This window comes from Corvus hawaiiensis, chromosome 10, assembly GCF_020740725.1.
Source record: "Corvus hawaiiensis isolate bCorHaw1 chromosome 10, bCorHaw1.pri.cur, whole genome shotgun sequence".
Lineage (NCBI taxonomy): Eukaryota > Metazoa > Chordata > Aves > Passeriformes > Corvidae > Corvus > Corvus hawaiiensis.
The window spans coordinates 3,356,626-3,371,543 of NC_063222.1; the positions used below are offsets into that span (position 1 = coordinate 3,356,626).

Genomic DNA, 14,918 nt, shown 5'->3' on the forward strand with positions numbered 1-14,918 from the left:
CATTGCATCCCTAATCCCTGCAGTGACTCAGGGCACTGCACTTCCTGTGCTGTGCTGCTAAATGGTGCAGGCAGAAGGGAGCCTCGGAGTGTTCAGGCTGTGCTGTTCACCCAGCAGAAAAGGAGCCTGTGCAGCACATCCAGCTCTTTGTGCTTCGTCCAGCGTGCTCCAGATCCACAGCTGGTTTTGACTCAGTGCTGTAACTCAGGGCTGCTTTCATTCAGGTTTGAACGTTGGTGTTTCTGCCTGTCACGTTGCCCATGAGGGCTGTTGTTCAAGAGTTCCTTGACTTGCTTTCTGTAGCTTTGGTGATCCCTCAGGGTGTCTTGCAGTGTAGCTTCCATGCTGCTTTAGTTGTCTTTGTCAGTTGGCTTTTCCACTCTCAATTCTCCTTGCCCAGTCCCAGCATGGAATCAGCCTTGCTCCTACTCCTTCTCTCATTCATCTTATCCAGAGCTTGTTTATCCCACTCCTGTTCCTGTTTCCGTTGTGTCCCCACCATTTTTCTACTCTCTGGGTTAGTTTCCTTTCCACATCATGCATCAGGACATTTTGGCAATGTCCTGCCCATCCCACCATACAGCTTCCTGCACAGAGTGATGCTTCAGGGGGTGCCAGGGTGGGTGTGCAGGGATGTTTGGGCTGGAACAAGCTGGAGGAAGGGGGAGGTGCACAGGCTGATGACCTGTACCACAGCCCTGTGCTTGTGCTGCTGGGACATGGCAATAAAGCTGCTCAGGGCACGTGGAAATCAGCCCTGCAGCACCGGGAGAGCCCCAGGGCCCTGTTCCCTCTGCCAGCTGGGATGTAGGCTCACCAGTGACCAGGTGTGCTCTTCCAGCCTGCAGCTGAGGGGTGTGGGATGAGCCTGGGGGTGAGGCACCCCTGGCTGGGCAAGAGCGCAGGGCTGGGAGCTGGCTGGCCACGCTGTTCCCTTCAGTATTCCTCAGTGCACTCTCCAGTCAGCTCCTGCAGCTCCTGAATGGAGTTTCCAATTTTGAGCCAGGCACACTAATTTATATTGGTGTTGTCATCTACTGCGTTTTGCTAATTACTGATTTTCCCATCAGTACATGGGATTATTCTGCTGTCCCTGTGCATGTGCAGCATAGTTAACTCTGCAGTCGTAGCTTCTGTTTGCAGTTCCAACCCAGAGGAAAGAAAAGACCTAAAAAGAATCAGAATGGTCGTATCCTGTGATTCAACTGCAGCTTTGCATTTCTTCATACAGGATCCAGTTTATGGAAAAGGGAAACTTGGAGAAATTCAAGGGCTTGTCCTGGGAATGCTGGACACTTTCAATTATGAACAAGTAAGTTGCCTGTGTTTCTGTTCTGCCCACTGCAGCATTATTTTAGCTGCCTGGCCTATTGCTCTCTCTCTCATTTGTCATTTCTGTCTGCAGGGCAAAGTCAATGGACATGTGTGTGATTTCTGTGTGATTGGGGGATGGTGAGGGAGTTTGTTTTGCTCACAGATTGCAAGTGAAGGGACTGACAGGTACATGGTGACCACCTCTGCAGCTCAGTTCTGTGTTAAATGTGCCAGAAGGATAAACATCTGCTTTTTCTCCAGCTCATCCTGCAGTTAGGGACTCGAAGGCACAAAGCTGATATGTTTTGTCTTTATATGTAGTTTTAAATAACAGGTTTTTAAGTTAGGCTGTTCTTACACTTCCCAGTGGTAATGCTGCACTTCTCTGTGACCTGATGTGATTTCCTCTTAATCTCAGTCCTGCTTTTCTCAGTCCAGTCCCAAATCCCAGGCAGTCTCCACACTTCAGCAATTTTCTGAAACTCCTTTCCCCCTAAACAGGATGCACAGTGCTCCTCCAGGTCCCTCTCCCCGCTCATGTGGCAGTGCCATCCCAGCTGCTGCTCAGGGCAGGCCCCCGGGCACCAGCAGCCAGTGCAGAAACACAGTGGGAAATAGCTTTGCTGTGGAGGCTGCACACCAGGAGCCTTTATCTGTGTTTGGGTTCTTGCAGAAGGTGTGGGCAGCTCCTGCCCCCTGTCCCTACCCGGCAGCTCAGGGACAGGCTGTGTGCCCAGATGGGACCCTCTGGTGCAGCTTTTTGCAGCTGCTGCTGTGGAGCACAGATAGAGCAGGGAGCAGAGCCCCTGTGCCTGGGAGAAACCCGATGCTGGAAACCCGGGGTGGTTCTTTGGGCTCTTTGAAAATGGGCATCCCTCGGGAAGGACAAGCAGATGAGCAGTTCAGGGGTTTTTTTAAGACTTTAATTGCCATAGTGCATTTGAGCTTTGATTTTTATTAGCACATTTCTCCTAAAATGGGGATGTAAGCAGTAGCTTGCCAGGTAGGAGAGAGAAAAAGAAGGTTTAGTGTGGAAGATGAGAAAATGGGCCTGCCATGCCTCTCTTAATGCTCTTGGGCAAAAGTCAATACAGGACTTGTCTATTTGAGAGTGCAGAGGAATTGCTCCATTAACATGTGATGAAAGGATAAGTGTTTTGAGGTCAGTGGATAGAAAGCATAGGAGGAGAAGTGATTTTATTGGGTTGTTTCTGCTCTTAGTGAGCTGCTAAGCTGCTTGTTGTGAAGAACTGGTCGGCAGGGAGTTCCTGCAGTCTGGAGGTGACAGACTGACCTACTCTGTGTGTTGTCTTCCACACAGACCCTTCTAGAGACAACCACGAGCCTTTTAAACCACGATCTCCACTGGTCCCTGTGTAACCTGAGAGCCTCTGTCACCAGAGGCCTTACCCCAAAGCAGGATTACTGCTGCATCTGTCTCCAGCAGTACAAAAGGAGGCAAGAAACTGCTGATGAAATCATTGTTTTCAGGTAAAGTTAAGGGGTGGGATTGCAGCTGTGATCATGTTGATAGTTTAAAAGGGGAAACAAATTTACTGGTTGGCTCACCTGAGTAACGCTCTGTATTCCTGGGAGCACATTTCCCTGCTGCCTGGCAGGGTGGGAGGGCTGGCTAATCACACCCATCCAGAGCCTGCTTTGCATGCAGCCAGCTCTGCCTGGCAGGAGGAATTGGCTCCCGGTTCCAGGAGCTGGCTGTCAGTTTTCTGTCCCCTCTCCCAGCAGTGTGCTTTGGGCACTGCAGCACCCTGGGCTCATTTGTGTGTTTGTACATCTTGGATCTGCCACAGCCCTGGCATCTCCCATGTCCTGTCTGTGCCCAGGTGTCTGTAAAAGAAGGTGAAATCACTGTTACCTTGACGTTATGGTCTGTAGCTGTATCAGCAAATGGGCTTCCAGTGTTGATTCTGTGAGCCTGGAAATCAGGAGGGTGATCTGTACTCCCAGATCCAGCCTTTTCCCCCTGGCCAGCCCCTTCCCCTCCACCGTGCAGAGCTCAGGAGGGAGGTGCTGCCCTGCTTCCCAGCACTGACTCCCTCTCTTCCCAGCTGTGGCCACTTGTACCACTCGCTGTGCCTGCTGAGTAAGGAGTGTGGGATGGTCACCAAGGGCATCATGAGGTGGATGTGCTACAAATGCAACTCAAGCAACAAGGGAGGGAAGCTGAGTGAGAACTTCTCAGAGCTGAAAAAAGGGACTGCAGCATCCCTGGCGCAGGTAAGGCTTGTGAGGTGGTTTCTCTTCAGGTAAACTTTCATCATCACTTTGTTCTTTGTCTGTCTGTGCTTCCAGACAAGCCCCTGATCAGTACCTGTCAAACACTCTCAGCAGCTAATTGGTCACTTTTCTGAATGCCCGTTTGTTTTGGTGGGAGTACAACTCTGAAAGTCGTGGAAATTTGTTCATCCAGAACAAAGGTCTAGGAGCTGGTGTGAGGGGCAGCTGGATGCTTGCAGCTGACTGTGTGGACAATTCCTGACAAATTATTCTTAGGTGTGTTTCACATAAAACTTAGATTGAAAGCTGACACATTCCTTGTGGCTGGATTGTGGAGCCTCTGTTCCACCTTCCTAGCAGATAATCTGGCTCTGGATAAAAGGTCTGGGATTGATTTGACTCACTAAGTGCTTGCACAATGCTTTAAGAAGCTTGAGTATAACCAAAATTGATGCAGCTGGATTTGGGTGAAAGAACAGAGAATTAACTTGTATTTATTGTCAGTATTTGTGCACTGAAAGTTTCATCATCCCTAATTCAAACTGAAGTACAGCCTCAAATATGCATGGAGCTGTCTTTTCCCTGGGCTGGTGCTGTGGAGGGTAAGCCCCTGTGGCAGGTGGTTTGTTGGGTTGTCTTTAGGGATGTTGCACGGGGCAGCTGAGCTCTGCTGCTCCACGTTCCAGCAGCCCCTGGGTGAGGGTTTGTCCCCAGCTGCCTCGGGGTGCTCTGTGCATTTGTCACCGTACAGATGTGCACAGAGCTGTGTTTTCACTCCTGGAACCAAAATAATTCAATCTTGGAGTACATTCTTATAGTCGTATTTGGGTTTTGTTCTAGCAAATGATTTCAATTCCTGCCAAACCCATCCCCATCCAAAGCTGTCTAAGGGCCTTAGCCAGCTGCTGCACCCACAGGAGAGGCTTCCTGCATGGGGGAGACGTGGGAAAAGGGAATCTCACAGGCCTGTGTGGAGCACCATGCAGTCTCTGCAGTCAGGCTGTGTCCGTGTTTGAGTTGGTGACAGCACCAAAGCTTTCCCAGGAGCTTGGAAATCGACTGTGATCCACCTAGGCTGAGCAGTGTGTGTGTCCTGTCCTGCTGCAGTGGGATGTGGGCACTGGACCTAAGGCTGGGAAGGTTCAGCAGCCCCACATCTCACCCACTGCACTCCTGCCCCAAAGGAGTGGGTGTAAATGGGGGTGACAGGCTGGGGTGTAGCTTAAAAACTAGAGGCAGAATTAAGTACTAAAACTGCATTCAGCATTCAAGTGCCTGACACTTGATTCCAGTGCTTTATACTTGGGTTATCCCTGGGTTTTTCATGGGCAGTCAGTCAGGGAGCCCCTGTGGCTCTCCTTTGACTTCAGTCTGACTTACCCTGTAGAGAAAGAAGGGGAAAATGCTCCCCATACTGCGACAGTGGCTGGGGTAAGGAGGAGAAGGTGCTTCCCTTTATTTAACTGATGAAAATGAAGGGCTGGCTGGAACTCAGGGCCTACAGGGAGAAGTGGAGAGACTGGATGGGGAAGAAGGGTTACAGCATGGATCATCTAGTGCTAGCTGGAAAGCGTCCATCCCAGGCCATTCCAGTGTGGGATGCTGCCCTGCTGCTGTCACATGCTCCTGGCAGGGAAGCCATGGCTTCCTGTTCCACACACACAGCCCAGCCCAGCAGAGCTTGGCCTGGGTTCAGCAGAGCACTGCTCAGGCCCCCAGCTCCTCCTCCCTGTGTCCCAGATCCTCTCCAAGTCTGTGATGTTCCTCACCTATTTAATTACAATATTTAACTGTTGTACTTGCATGTGATCAAGCTGTTGCACAGTCACATCTTTAAAAAGCTGAGCATATTTAGACTTGGCAATAGACTGGAGAATCTCCAGCTCCTGCAGGAAGTTTGTCTGCTGAACAATCATTTCTTAGCAGCGTTAATTAACTCTGGGAGATAAGGATTCCTCTGACCCTGCGTGGGCTGAGTTACAGGGCAGACTTTCTGTGCTGGGGGAATGCTGGGAATGCAAACTGGGCGAGATGGGGCCTTTCTGTGTCCTCTCTTAGCTCTGCTGGCCCCAGCCAGACCCAGGGCTCTGGGTTGGAGAAGCTGCTCTGGCCTCCACAGCTGGTGTTTGTGAGCAGGAAATCCTGAGGGAGGTCCTGCTAACACCACTGTGCTTCCAGCCCTGCCCTCCCGAGAGTCAGATCCAGAGCTTCCAGGCCCTTCTGCTCAGAGATCTGTGGGGAGGGTGTTTCCCTGCAGCCCCTTTAAAGACCCTGAAAGCTTAGTTCCTCTCTTGGCAAAATCTAATATGGGGTTTTTCTGGTTTTTGGTTTGTGGGGTTTTTTTTCCATAGGGAGATCTTCAGTTGAGGTATTTATTTTCTTAGGAAGCCTTGAATTAGGAGTAGAGTCATACTGAGAAATGCCACTGAGCATCTGGAGTGCATTTCACAGCACTAATTCTGCCCTGCCCAGGCAAAGGCTGTCAGTTGGAATCGTGCAGTGTGGCTGAGATGTGTATGTGAAATGACAGCCCAACAGACAGCGCTTCCCCTGCCCCTGTGCTCTGTGTGATGCTGGGGCCGTTCTCTGAAACTGGGGAGCTGGAGAGACACCACAGGCCAGCACTGACCCATTATGGGATCAGTGACAGCATGGATTTAAGTGGAGCCTGACTAGGATGAGGGCTTGGCACACCCTACCCCAGCCAAGGGGAACAGAGAGAAGGGCGCAGGGGGTTTTCTTTCCTCTGGTTCTGCTACCAAAAGTTTGTGCTTTCTATGTTACCCCTGAGCCTTGCTGGCTTCCCAGGGGTAATCCTCTGGGGCTTGAGGATCATCTGTCCTGCCCTCCCTACCTTAGAGCATACCCTAAATGAGAGTTAAAAGAAATGGGAGCTTGTTTTTATGGTGGGTCTCTAATCCACTTGCGAAACTGTGTTTGTGCTGTGGTGCTTGGAGCTCACTGAGGTGTGGGGGGTGAGGGCTCAGCAGCTGGGCCACTGCCCAAATACCTGTGGGAAAGGCTCCAGGGCTATCAGTCCCTGATCCCCAAAACTCATTTGCCTCATTTCAGTGAGCTAGCTCATGTTTTCAATTTATTCTGCCAGCCTGTGCACTGGGGATCAGAGAGAGGAAGAGCCTTGGCTCCTGGGCCATAAGCCCTGCCATGAGCCCCTGAGCTGCCATGCTCTGGTTATTCTGTGTCTGAGGAGTTCTGAGCATGCTGTTGTTGGAGCTGTCCAGATGGCAAATATGTTTTATTCAGGAGTATAATCCTGTCAAGTCACGCCAGGACGGACAATGGACTTGATCCATAGTTAATCCAGTTTGTCAGGCTCTACCTTTGGGCTCTGTCCTGCAGCTTTCCAATGTCCCTCCCTGTGACAGCCTTCCAGAGCCTCAGGAACTCCAATGTGTGAGGGGCTGCTACCACATCCCTCACGTGACCTTAAAGGTCCCTCTGCACCACGTGCTTTCTGCTGGGACACGGTGAAGGTTTAGGATGGGATTTTTCACCAAAACTTACTTTAGAGCTTGACATCACCTCCGTCCATCAGAAGACAGACCAGTGTTACTGTTTTCAGGGTGACAGTGGCCATCAGTTATTAACTTGTCTCCAGCAATATCAAAAACTTCCAAGGGGTTTGTAACTTTGAAAATATTTGGGTGTGATCCCCGCAGTAACACCACAGAGACAATTAGTGTTTCATACAGTTACAAGGGTGGGCGTTCTCTGCTCTGTGGAGAATGTTCCCATGCACAAATTAACTGAGCAAATATCCAGTCCTTTGGCTTTGGAGGTGGACTCCTTCACTTCAGCAGTACACAGAAATCCATGTGAGGAAGGAACTGGAGACACAGAACATCTGTTAAAGATTGCTTGTAATGGAAACAAAAGTGATCTAGTAAGAAGAATATTGAGTGCAGATGTCTCGTGAGCGGGTAGAGGAGGACTGGCACCAAAGCTAAAACTGAAAACAGTACAAATTGGAAAAGACTGATTTGAAAACCAGAATTATCCTTTAGCAGCTTTTAAATCAAAATTGACTGTTTTCTTGGGCTTCTCATACTGGAGGAGTGGGTTAGTTTTGTTATTTTGTGGGGTTTTTTTGAGAAATATCAGAGTGAATTGTAATTGTGTCCCCTGGCCTTCCTTCAGAGCAATCTGCAGCCTGGCAGAATAGTCCATCCACTGCCTACAGTCCAAAGTCTGGCACTCTGGGGCCCATGAGAGGCTGACAGGGAGCAGGGACAGCTGATTCCAAACTGCCTGGAGCAGTGAGACCGAGATCACCTGGGGAAGGGTCATGGCCTGGTTAAAAGCAAAGATGGCAAAATTGCAGTGGGAAATCTCGGCTTGACTTTACATCTCAATTTCTAAGAAACTATTCCTACAGTTTGATGAAAATTTCCTCCCTTTTAATAAAACATTCCAGTCTGGGAGGATGTGTAGAACAGACTCATTGAAATGCAGTGGCAGCTGCTGGGCTGCAGCAACCTGTGGATGTTCCCATAAACTGCAGCAGTCCCTGTTGGTCCCGTGAGCTGAGCTGGTGCCCCACAGCCCAGGAGGTGTCCATCGGGATCCAGCACAGCACCAGGGAAGGGCAGGAGGTCACTCTGCCTTCACAGAGGGGCCTGGGAGCAGGGGCATGTCCCAGGGGAGCTGTTCCTCGGGCTGGGCTGGCTCCTGCTGCTGCTGGGGGGGAATGGCTGTTCCCCTCTGTGATGCCAAGCTGGGAAATAACCAACTGGCCCAAGGTTAAGGGTGCAGCTGACTCCTGCCTTTGATGTTCCTCTGAAGGAGGGGAGCAAAATAAAGGCAAGCAAGGCTTTGGCTGTTTGTAGTCCCTCGGTGGGAGGGGGAGGGTAGGAGAGGGAATTTTGGCTGTGCTGGTGGTTCTGGCTGTAGCCAAGGGGGCAGTGGCTGTTCTGGATGGTGGCTTTCAGGAAAGCGGGGGAGCATCAGTGTCTGGTAAATCCCATCAGGGGAAGCTGCAGTTGCCATGACCCCCTCGCAGCCCATGGCACAAGGAGAACAATGTCCTGTGGTCTGTGTGTGACTTGGGCACCGACAGGTTTGGGCAGCTGCAGCTGAGCTCCAGGGGCCAGGGCTGGGCTGGGCACGTTCTGGACCTCCCAGGTACACAGCAGTGCCAGGCTGCCCCCAGGGGTCAGGAGAGATGAAGGGGACGGATAACAGAGGTGTTCCCTTGGGTTTTCTGTAAGGTTTGGGGTCACATTACCAGTAAGCCTCTGGCAGGAGAGTCACTAACCCTTACACCAAGTAGGACTTCTTCCCTCTTCTGTGTGTCTTTTACATAGGACTTGAGGGAACAGCTGGAGCTGTGTCAGGGCAGGCTCAGGCTGGAGATCAGGAAAAGGCTCTTCCCCAGAGGGTGCTGGGCACTGCCCAGGCTCCCCAGGGAATGGGCACGGCCCCGAGGCTGCCAGAAGCTCCAGGAGCGTTTGGACAGCGCTGCCAGGGATGCCCAGGGTGGGGTTGTTGGGGGGTCTGTGCAGGGCCAGGGGCTGGACCCTGATCCTTGTGGGTCCCTCCAACTTGGGATATTGTGTGATTACCTTCCTTTTCTCTCCCCAACTCCTGCCCTTGAGAGAACACTGCACCTCCTCAGTCTTCTGTGGCTGGCGCTGTGGGATCTGTTCAGCAGCCTCTTGGCTCATCTCTACGACAGGAATTCTCTGCATGAGGCCTCTGAACGTGCAGGTGCTGAGCTCAGCCCAAGCACAGGCCCGTTGGGCATCATATTTAACATTTAATCCATGTGCTGCCATGCTTCCCTGGGAGCCTGCTGGATGGGAAATGAACACCCTGTCTGCTGGGCCGTGGTGCCCAGTGAGGATGTGTGGGGGCTGTGTTTGTCTAATTAACCCTGAGCAGTGTTATTGCTCCTTTGGCTGAAGGCCTCAGTGGAAGTCCAAGGGAATATCCCAGCAGTGCCTGGTGTAGGCAGGAGCAGCTACCCAGAGCATGTGTGGGAGCACAGGGATGTGCTTGTGTGCTTCCCTGTCTAACACAGACAGTGCCCTCCTCTCCACATCACTGCAGTCTCACGTGGCTGCAGCCGTGACTGTCAGAGCACAAACAGACCTGTGCTCTCCCAGGCCCTGAGTGGGAGGTTTGCTCCTCAAGTTCAGCCAAGTTCAGCTGGAAATAAGAGACATCTGCCTTTCCCCTGGTGCTGCTGAGGAGTGAGAGGCCAGGGCTGTGTGACAGATTGGCTGTGCTGGGGAGGCTGCTCTGCCCTGGGCAGCCGGGGCTGTTGGCTGCCTCTGACGGGGAGCAGGCAGGGCTCACCTGCTGCCAGGCACTGCTGGCCCCTGTGTGCTACCACAGGTGAGGTTCTGGAGGCTCTGGGGCTGTCCCAGGGCAGGTTTGGCCCCATGCAGCCATGGGTGGGGCGGTGCCTGTCCCGGAGCCTCGCTGGGCAGGGGCTCTGCAGAGCTTGGCAGCAGCAGCAGGACACTGCTGTTCTCAGAGGGGAGTCCTGAGGTTTCCCCGAATTCCTTAACAGCTCTGTCATGTCAGTGTCATTCTAGTGACTTTGGGTCACAGCCTGCCTTGCTCTCTCTTTGGTTGATTGTTCCAGGTTCCTGGGAGCACCTTGGGAACAGCAGGGCCTTATCTGACAGAAGAGAGGTGGATTTACTTAGTTTAAGGTTAATTGGCTGGGCTTTCATTAAAGCCCTGAATTTGAGTACTTGTTTGTAAGGCTGATGAGCCATGGGGAAGCAGGGGAGGAAGGCCAAGGGTGGGCTTGGTGTCCACTGCCTGTGGGCTCAGCTCTGTAAATGGGAACATGGCGGGGGTTGCTTTTGTTCCTAGGAATCCCAAAACCTTCCCCGGGACTTCTGGCTGCATCTCCTTGTGTTAAGGGAGCAGCCCCTGGGGCAGTGGGGTGCTCTGAAGCTCCAACTGATGCAGCAGTATCTTGTGTGGAAGGAATGGCTGAGGGGCAGCTCTGGGATGGGTCTCGGTGTGACTGTGGATGGTGCCTCTGCTCAAACTGTTGGGATCTGCTTTGCTTAGGCACTGGCTGACGATGGAATTTGTAGATGTTAAATTAAAGATAATTGCAGGCTTGGGAGGGCTATGTGTGACTACCAGAGGGGTGGAATATGTGCAAGAAAAATGTGCAGTGGGGATTAGCATTAGTGGTGGGATCCAGGAGAGCTGGAAAATGAAAAAAGCCTCTTTCCTTCCTCCTGGCCCAGATCCTCAGGAGATGAACTGACTCTCTGGGGTTCTGTGTCTCGTCTGAGGCCTTTCCCGGGGCATGTGGGGATGTGGCTGGAAATGGGTTGGAGGTGCTGAGGGCTCCATCCTGGAGCTGGCCAGCTCTGGAGACAGAGGCTGTGCTGTGAGGTGAGCCCAGCGCCTTCCACTGACACCCGAGTGCTGCTGCTGGACCCCGGGAGCCTCCCGTGGCTCCTGAAGGGAAACATGCCTTTAGTGACACGGTTGAAAAAGGAAAAGGCCTGACAGCAGTTGTTTCCATGACAACAGAAAGAATTGCCTGCAATATTTCAGCTCATCAGCCTGGGAACAGCCTGATTGATAGTTACGTACGCGTGGTAGGGAGAGAGCAGGAGAGGGGAGGCCAATTATATTGCATTTTCCTCGTCCTTGAATGCCTGTGGCCACAGGAACTGTGCAGGGCAGTTTTTCCTTGCTTTCTGTGTTTTCCAAGCGAGGATGACCTGTGTGTCCCTGGGAAGCACTGCTACAAGCTGCTGGCTGTGAGTCCCTGACCCTCCCTGTGCCGGGTGTGCAGGGAATGGGGACATCTGGCTCCCTGACTGGCAATCAGCAAATAGTTATTTACGCTACAGACAGTATCCTGGAGGGGAAGGAGAGAGTTTGGCAAATGTTTCCAGCATAAGTGATCTGCACTAAGGACATTCCTCTCTTCCTAGGCTGATGATCCGAGGCAAGACGTGCGTGGCTTTGGGATGGTCTCAGAACTATCCAGGCTTCAGGAAACCCGTGGGGGGCTCAGTGCATCTCCCATTGCCAAAGAGCTCGAAGTCAGGGCAGCTTCAGTCAGTACCCACTGGCAGGACTGTAGCATTTTTGGTTAGTAGCCCCTGGGAAATGTATTTTGGAGAAAATATTTGAACGTTCCCTTAAAAATAGATCCCCAGAGACAACAGATGCCAGCCTGCTGCTCATGAGGGAGGCTGCTCTCCTGGCTCCTGTTGGGGTTTCTTGATGATGCTTTTGCTTTGCAGTATGAGCAGAAACATTCAAAATAGAAACACTGTGGTGTGATAAATGGAACAAACCTACAAGAATCTGTGGTGCTTTGTCATCTCTCCCTGGGGTATGTAAATGGCGCCGTTTACAGCAGTTTAGGTGTGTGCAGCCCTCTCTGCCGTAGCGCTCTTGGTGCAGCTCTGGGCCCTCTCTTTGCCCTCACTGCTGGGGGACACCTGGCCTCGAACCCCACAGCTGGGCAGTGCCACGGTCTCGGGGACGTGGCTGCCATCGCTGTGTGACTCCCCTTGCCTCCCTGTTTCCGCCCCTCATTTGCCGGCTTTCAGTGGGTAGCACCCCTCTAGAGGACAAGAGGAGGGAGCTCGGGATGCCATTATAGGATGCCGGTAGCTGGTGACAGTCGCTGGCAGAGTCACGGCTGGGGTAGCGGGCACACACAGCCCGTGTCCCCTCGCAGTGTTGTTCCTGTGCCGCCGTGTCGGGTTGGGCGGGGCCGGGACACGGGGAAGGGCTGGGGGAGCTGCTGCTGCCGCCTGGGAAGGAGCCTGGAGAGGCTGCTCGGCCGCGGAGGCCCATTACTTCTCTTCCCAGCTGGCTGAGAGGGAGTTTTCCCGTGCCTTTTTTCCTTCCTCAGAGGTATCCCGGTGCCGTCAGTCTGCGCCATCAGGGACAGAGCTCAGCGATAACTCACTGTGGATGCAGGGGTGTAACTGTCCTTTGGGCAAGCGCAGGATTAATTGTTCTTCCCCCCCAAACCTGGGGTGCACATGGTGTCTTCATGCCAAGGCAAAGATGGCTAAAAAGGCCTCCCAAGCAGGCTGTGGGCCGACTGCTTCTGGCCCAGGAATTAATTTCTGTCAGGAACCTGACACCCTGCTCTGTGTGGTTTCTGTAACTTTCTCACTCTTCCTCAGATGAGTTCAGAGTCTGTGTTGGATCCTCAGCAAATCCAAGCTTTTGACCAGCTCTGCCGACTCAACCGAGGCACCTCCCGAGTACGTACCCCCCATTTTCCTTCTGCTTTTAAACGGGTGATGGGCGTTTTTCACATTGCCAAGCCAGACACTGGCACTGGCAGAGAGGGCTCTGGCTTTTCTCTGGGGTTTGCTCTAGTGCTGGCACTTGGCTGTGGCACACTGCAAGGCAGCCACGCTGGGGAATTCACTGGCAGGGAAACCATGGGAATGCCTCTGGCTTTGGGGCTGGGCCTGACAAGTGTCCATGGGGTGATCCTTTGTGGGTTTGTAACTAAGCTTCCCTCCAGACACTGCAGCTCCCACAGTCACTCGAACACTCCTTCTCCTGTGCCTGTGCTGTCCCAAGGAGAGCGCAGCTCCCTCTGTCCCTGGCATTTTCTTTGTGCCTCCTGCCTGTTTTGGCTGTGGTTGGTGGCACTTTCAGTTCTTTCTGGGTTTGTTTTTCAATTATGTGACTTTAAAGCAACCTAAAGGCCCCTGGAGAGTTGTTCAGTTGAGGACTGGTGTCCTGCACGGAGCTCTGTAGGGTCCCTCCGTGCCATCTGTGCCCTTGGCTTTACCTGGGGTGAGGTTTCTCTCGCTGCAGCAGGGACGCAGTGGCCCGGGGCTCTCTGTACGGTGCAGGAGTGTTCCCAGGGTGACCGGGATTTCCTCGCAGCTGGCTCTCCTGACGGAGCTGGCGCGTGGGGGCCACGGCGGCGGCGGTGACAAGCACGGGCTGCTCAGTGTTTCCCACGGGGACCCGGCCACCAGCAGCGTCTTCCAGAACGAGAACTTCCAGCTGCGCCTGACGCCCCCTCCGCTGGCTGAGGAGTAGCGCTGCTCCCGGGACGTGGTGCTGGGGAGCCTTCCCACCACAGCACGGGGTCTTCCCCCACACCGCCTTTCCCAGAACCCGCTGTGCTGAGCCCCCCTGGGCACTGCTGGGTCGGAGCTGGGCGATGTCCCGGCTCTGCTTTGGCAGCCCTGGGGCAGCTGGGCTGGAAGCTGGAACTCCGGGCCAATCCCCAGCGTGCTGAGGCACAGGGAGGGCTGCCTGTGCTGACCCAGGGGCTCGTGGCAGCAGCGAGAACTTTTCCAAGTAACCGAGTCAGCTCCGCCCTGCCGGAGGAGCCTGTCCTGTGCCCAGAAACCCCCGTGAGCCCGTGCTGTGCTGGTTCTGTGGCTGGGGGCCACACCTGAGCTCTACATTCTGCTAAAAGCAGCTGTTCTGGCAAGGCCTGGCCCTGCTGTCTCATGGGATCGTGGGTGGGCACAGAATGGGCAAACCTGGAGAAGGCTGAAGAATGCAGGAAAACACATCTGTGTGAGCAAACTGACCTGCACATGCTGTGTTCTACCAACCCATTAAAGAGGCCCTTGGTTGAACTTTCCTGTGTGACTTCTGCACTTCTTTGAGTGGGCTGCTGGTAAGAGTAGGATACATCTTGTGCCTGTGGGTGAAGCTCAGACCTCGCCTCTCACCTGTACCTGTGTTGGGGGTGGGAGGAGTGTGTGTGTAAAAGGCCCTTGGGGGCTGCAAGGGCCAGAGGGTGGGTGTGAAGGGCACTGATGGTCACAGAACCTTTAGCACTTTGCTCTCAGCACTGCAACCCAGCATTGGTGGGGTTTCTGTGCTGTCACACACACGTCTCTTCCCCCTGCTCTCTTTGGCGCTGGCACTTGGGTGTTTCCAGGTGCCCTCGGGGTCCCAGCTGCTTCCAGAACCCAGCACCAGGCAGGTGTTGCTCTCCCTGCACACAGAACTCCAGTGGCTGATCGGTGCAGGGCTCATGCAGAATGGCAGGAATGTGGGGCAGCACGGCTGCCTCCAAGGAACACAGAAGCACCGGGTGTTGTGCAGAGCTCAGCTGGGCAGGAGCAGTGCCCTGGGGCCCGAGGTGCCCTGTGTGCTCACCTCCTGCCCATGAGCAGAACTACCCTGGCCTGCGTCCAGCCTGCAGCCACACAGCAGCTGGGGCAGCTCTTTCCAGGTGAGCCAGCGCTGGGCCATGAGGCTGGGCCATGAGGCTGCCCACCAGCCCCAGCACGTTCCAGGGCCTGGTGTGCTCCCATGGGTATTCCCCTTCTCTGCCTGGCTCCGGGGCTGCCATCCGAAGCTGTGAGCAGCTCTTCCTTTGCTGGAAGTCCGGGAATGTTTCTCTGTAGCAT

The 14,918-nt window shown here is 53.6% G+C and overlaps 1 protein-coding gene across 4 annotated transcripts in view; it reads left to right on the forward strand.

The window, feature by feature from the left end:
- Nucleotides 1-14,135, forward strand: part of VPS8 (VPS8 subunit of CORVET complex) — a 69,591-nt gene extending 55,456 nt beyond the window's left edge. For 3 of the 4 annotated variants that reach the window (XM_048314202.1, XM_048314204.1, XM_048314203.1), the window contains 5 exons: nt 1,232-1,312; nt 2,636-2,805; nt 3,384-3,552; nt 12,705-12,785; nt 13,357-14,135. In XM_048314202.1, the coding sequence (XP_048170159.1) occupies nt 1,232-1,312; nt 2,636-2,805; nt 3,384-3,552; nt 12,705-12,785; nt 13,357-13,584 (729 nt within the window). In that variant the 3' untranslated portion in view covers nt 13,585-14,135. The remainder of the gene's footprint in view (nt 1-1,231; nt 1,313-2,635; nt 2,806-3,383; nt 3,553-12,704; nt 12,786-13,356) is intronic. The other variant, XM_048314206.1, reaches the window with a different exon arrangement.
- The last annotated feature ends 783 nt before the right edge of the window (nt 14,136-14,918 follow it).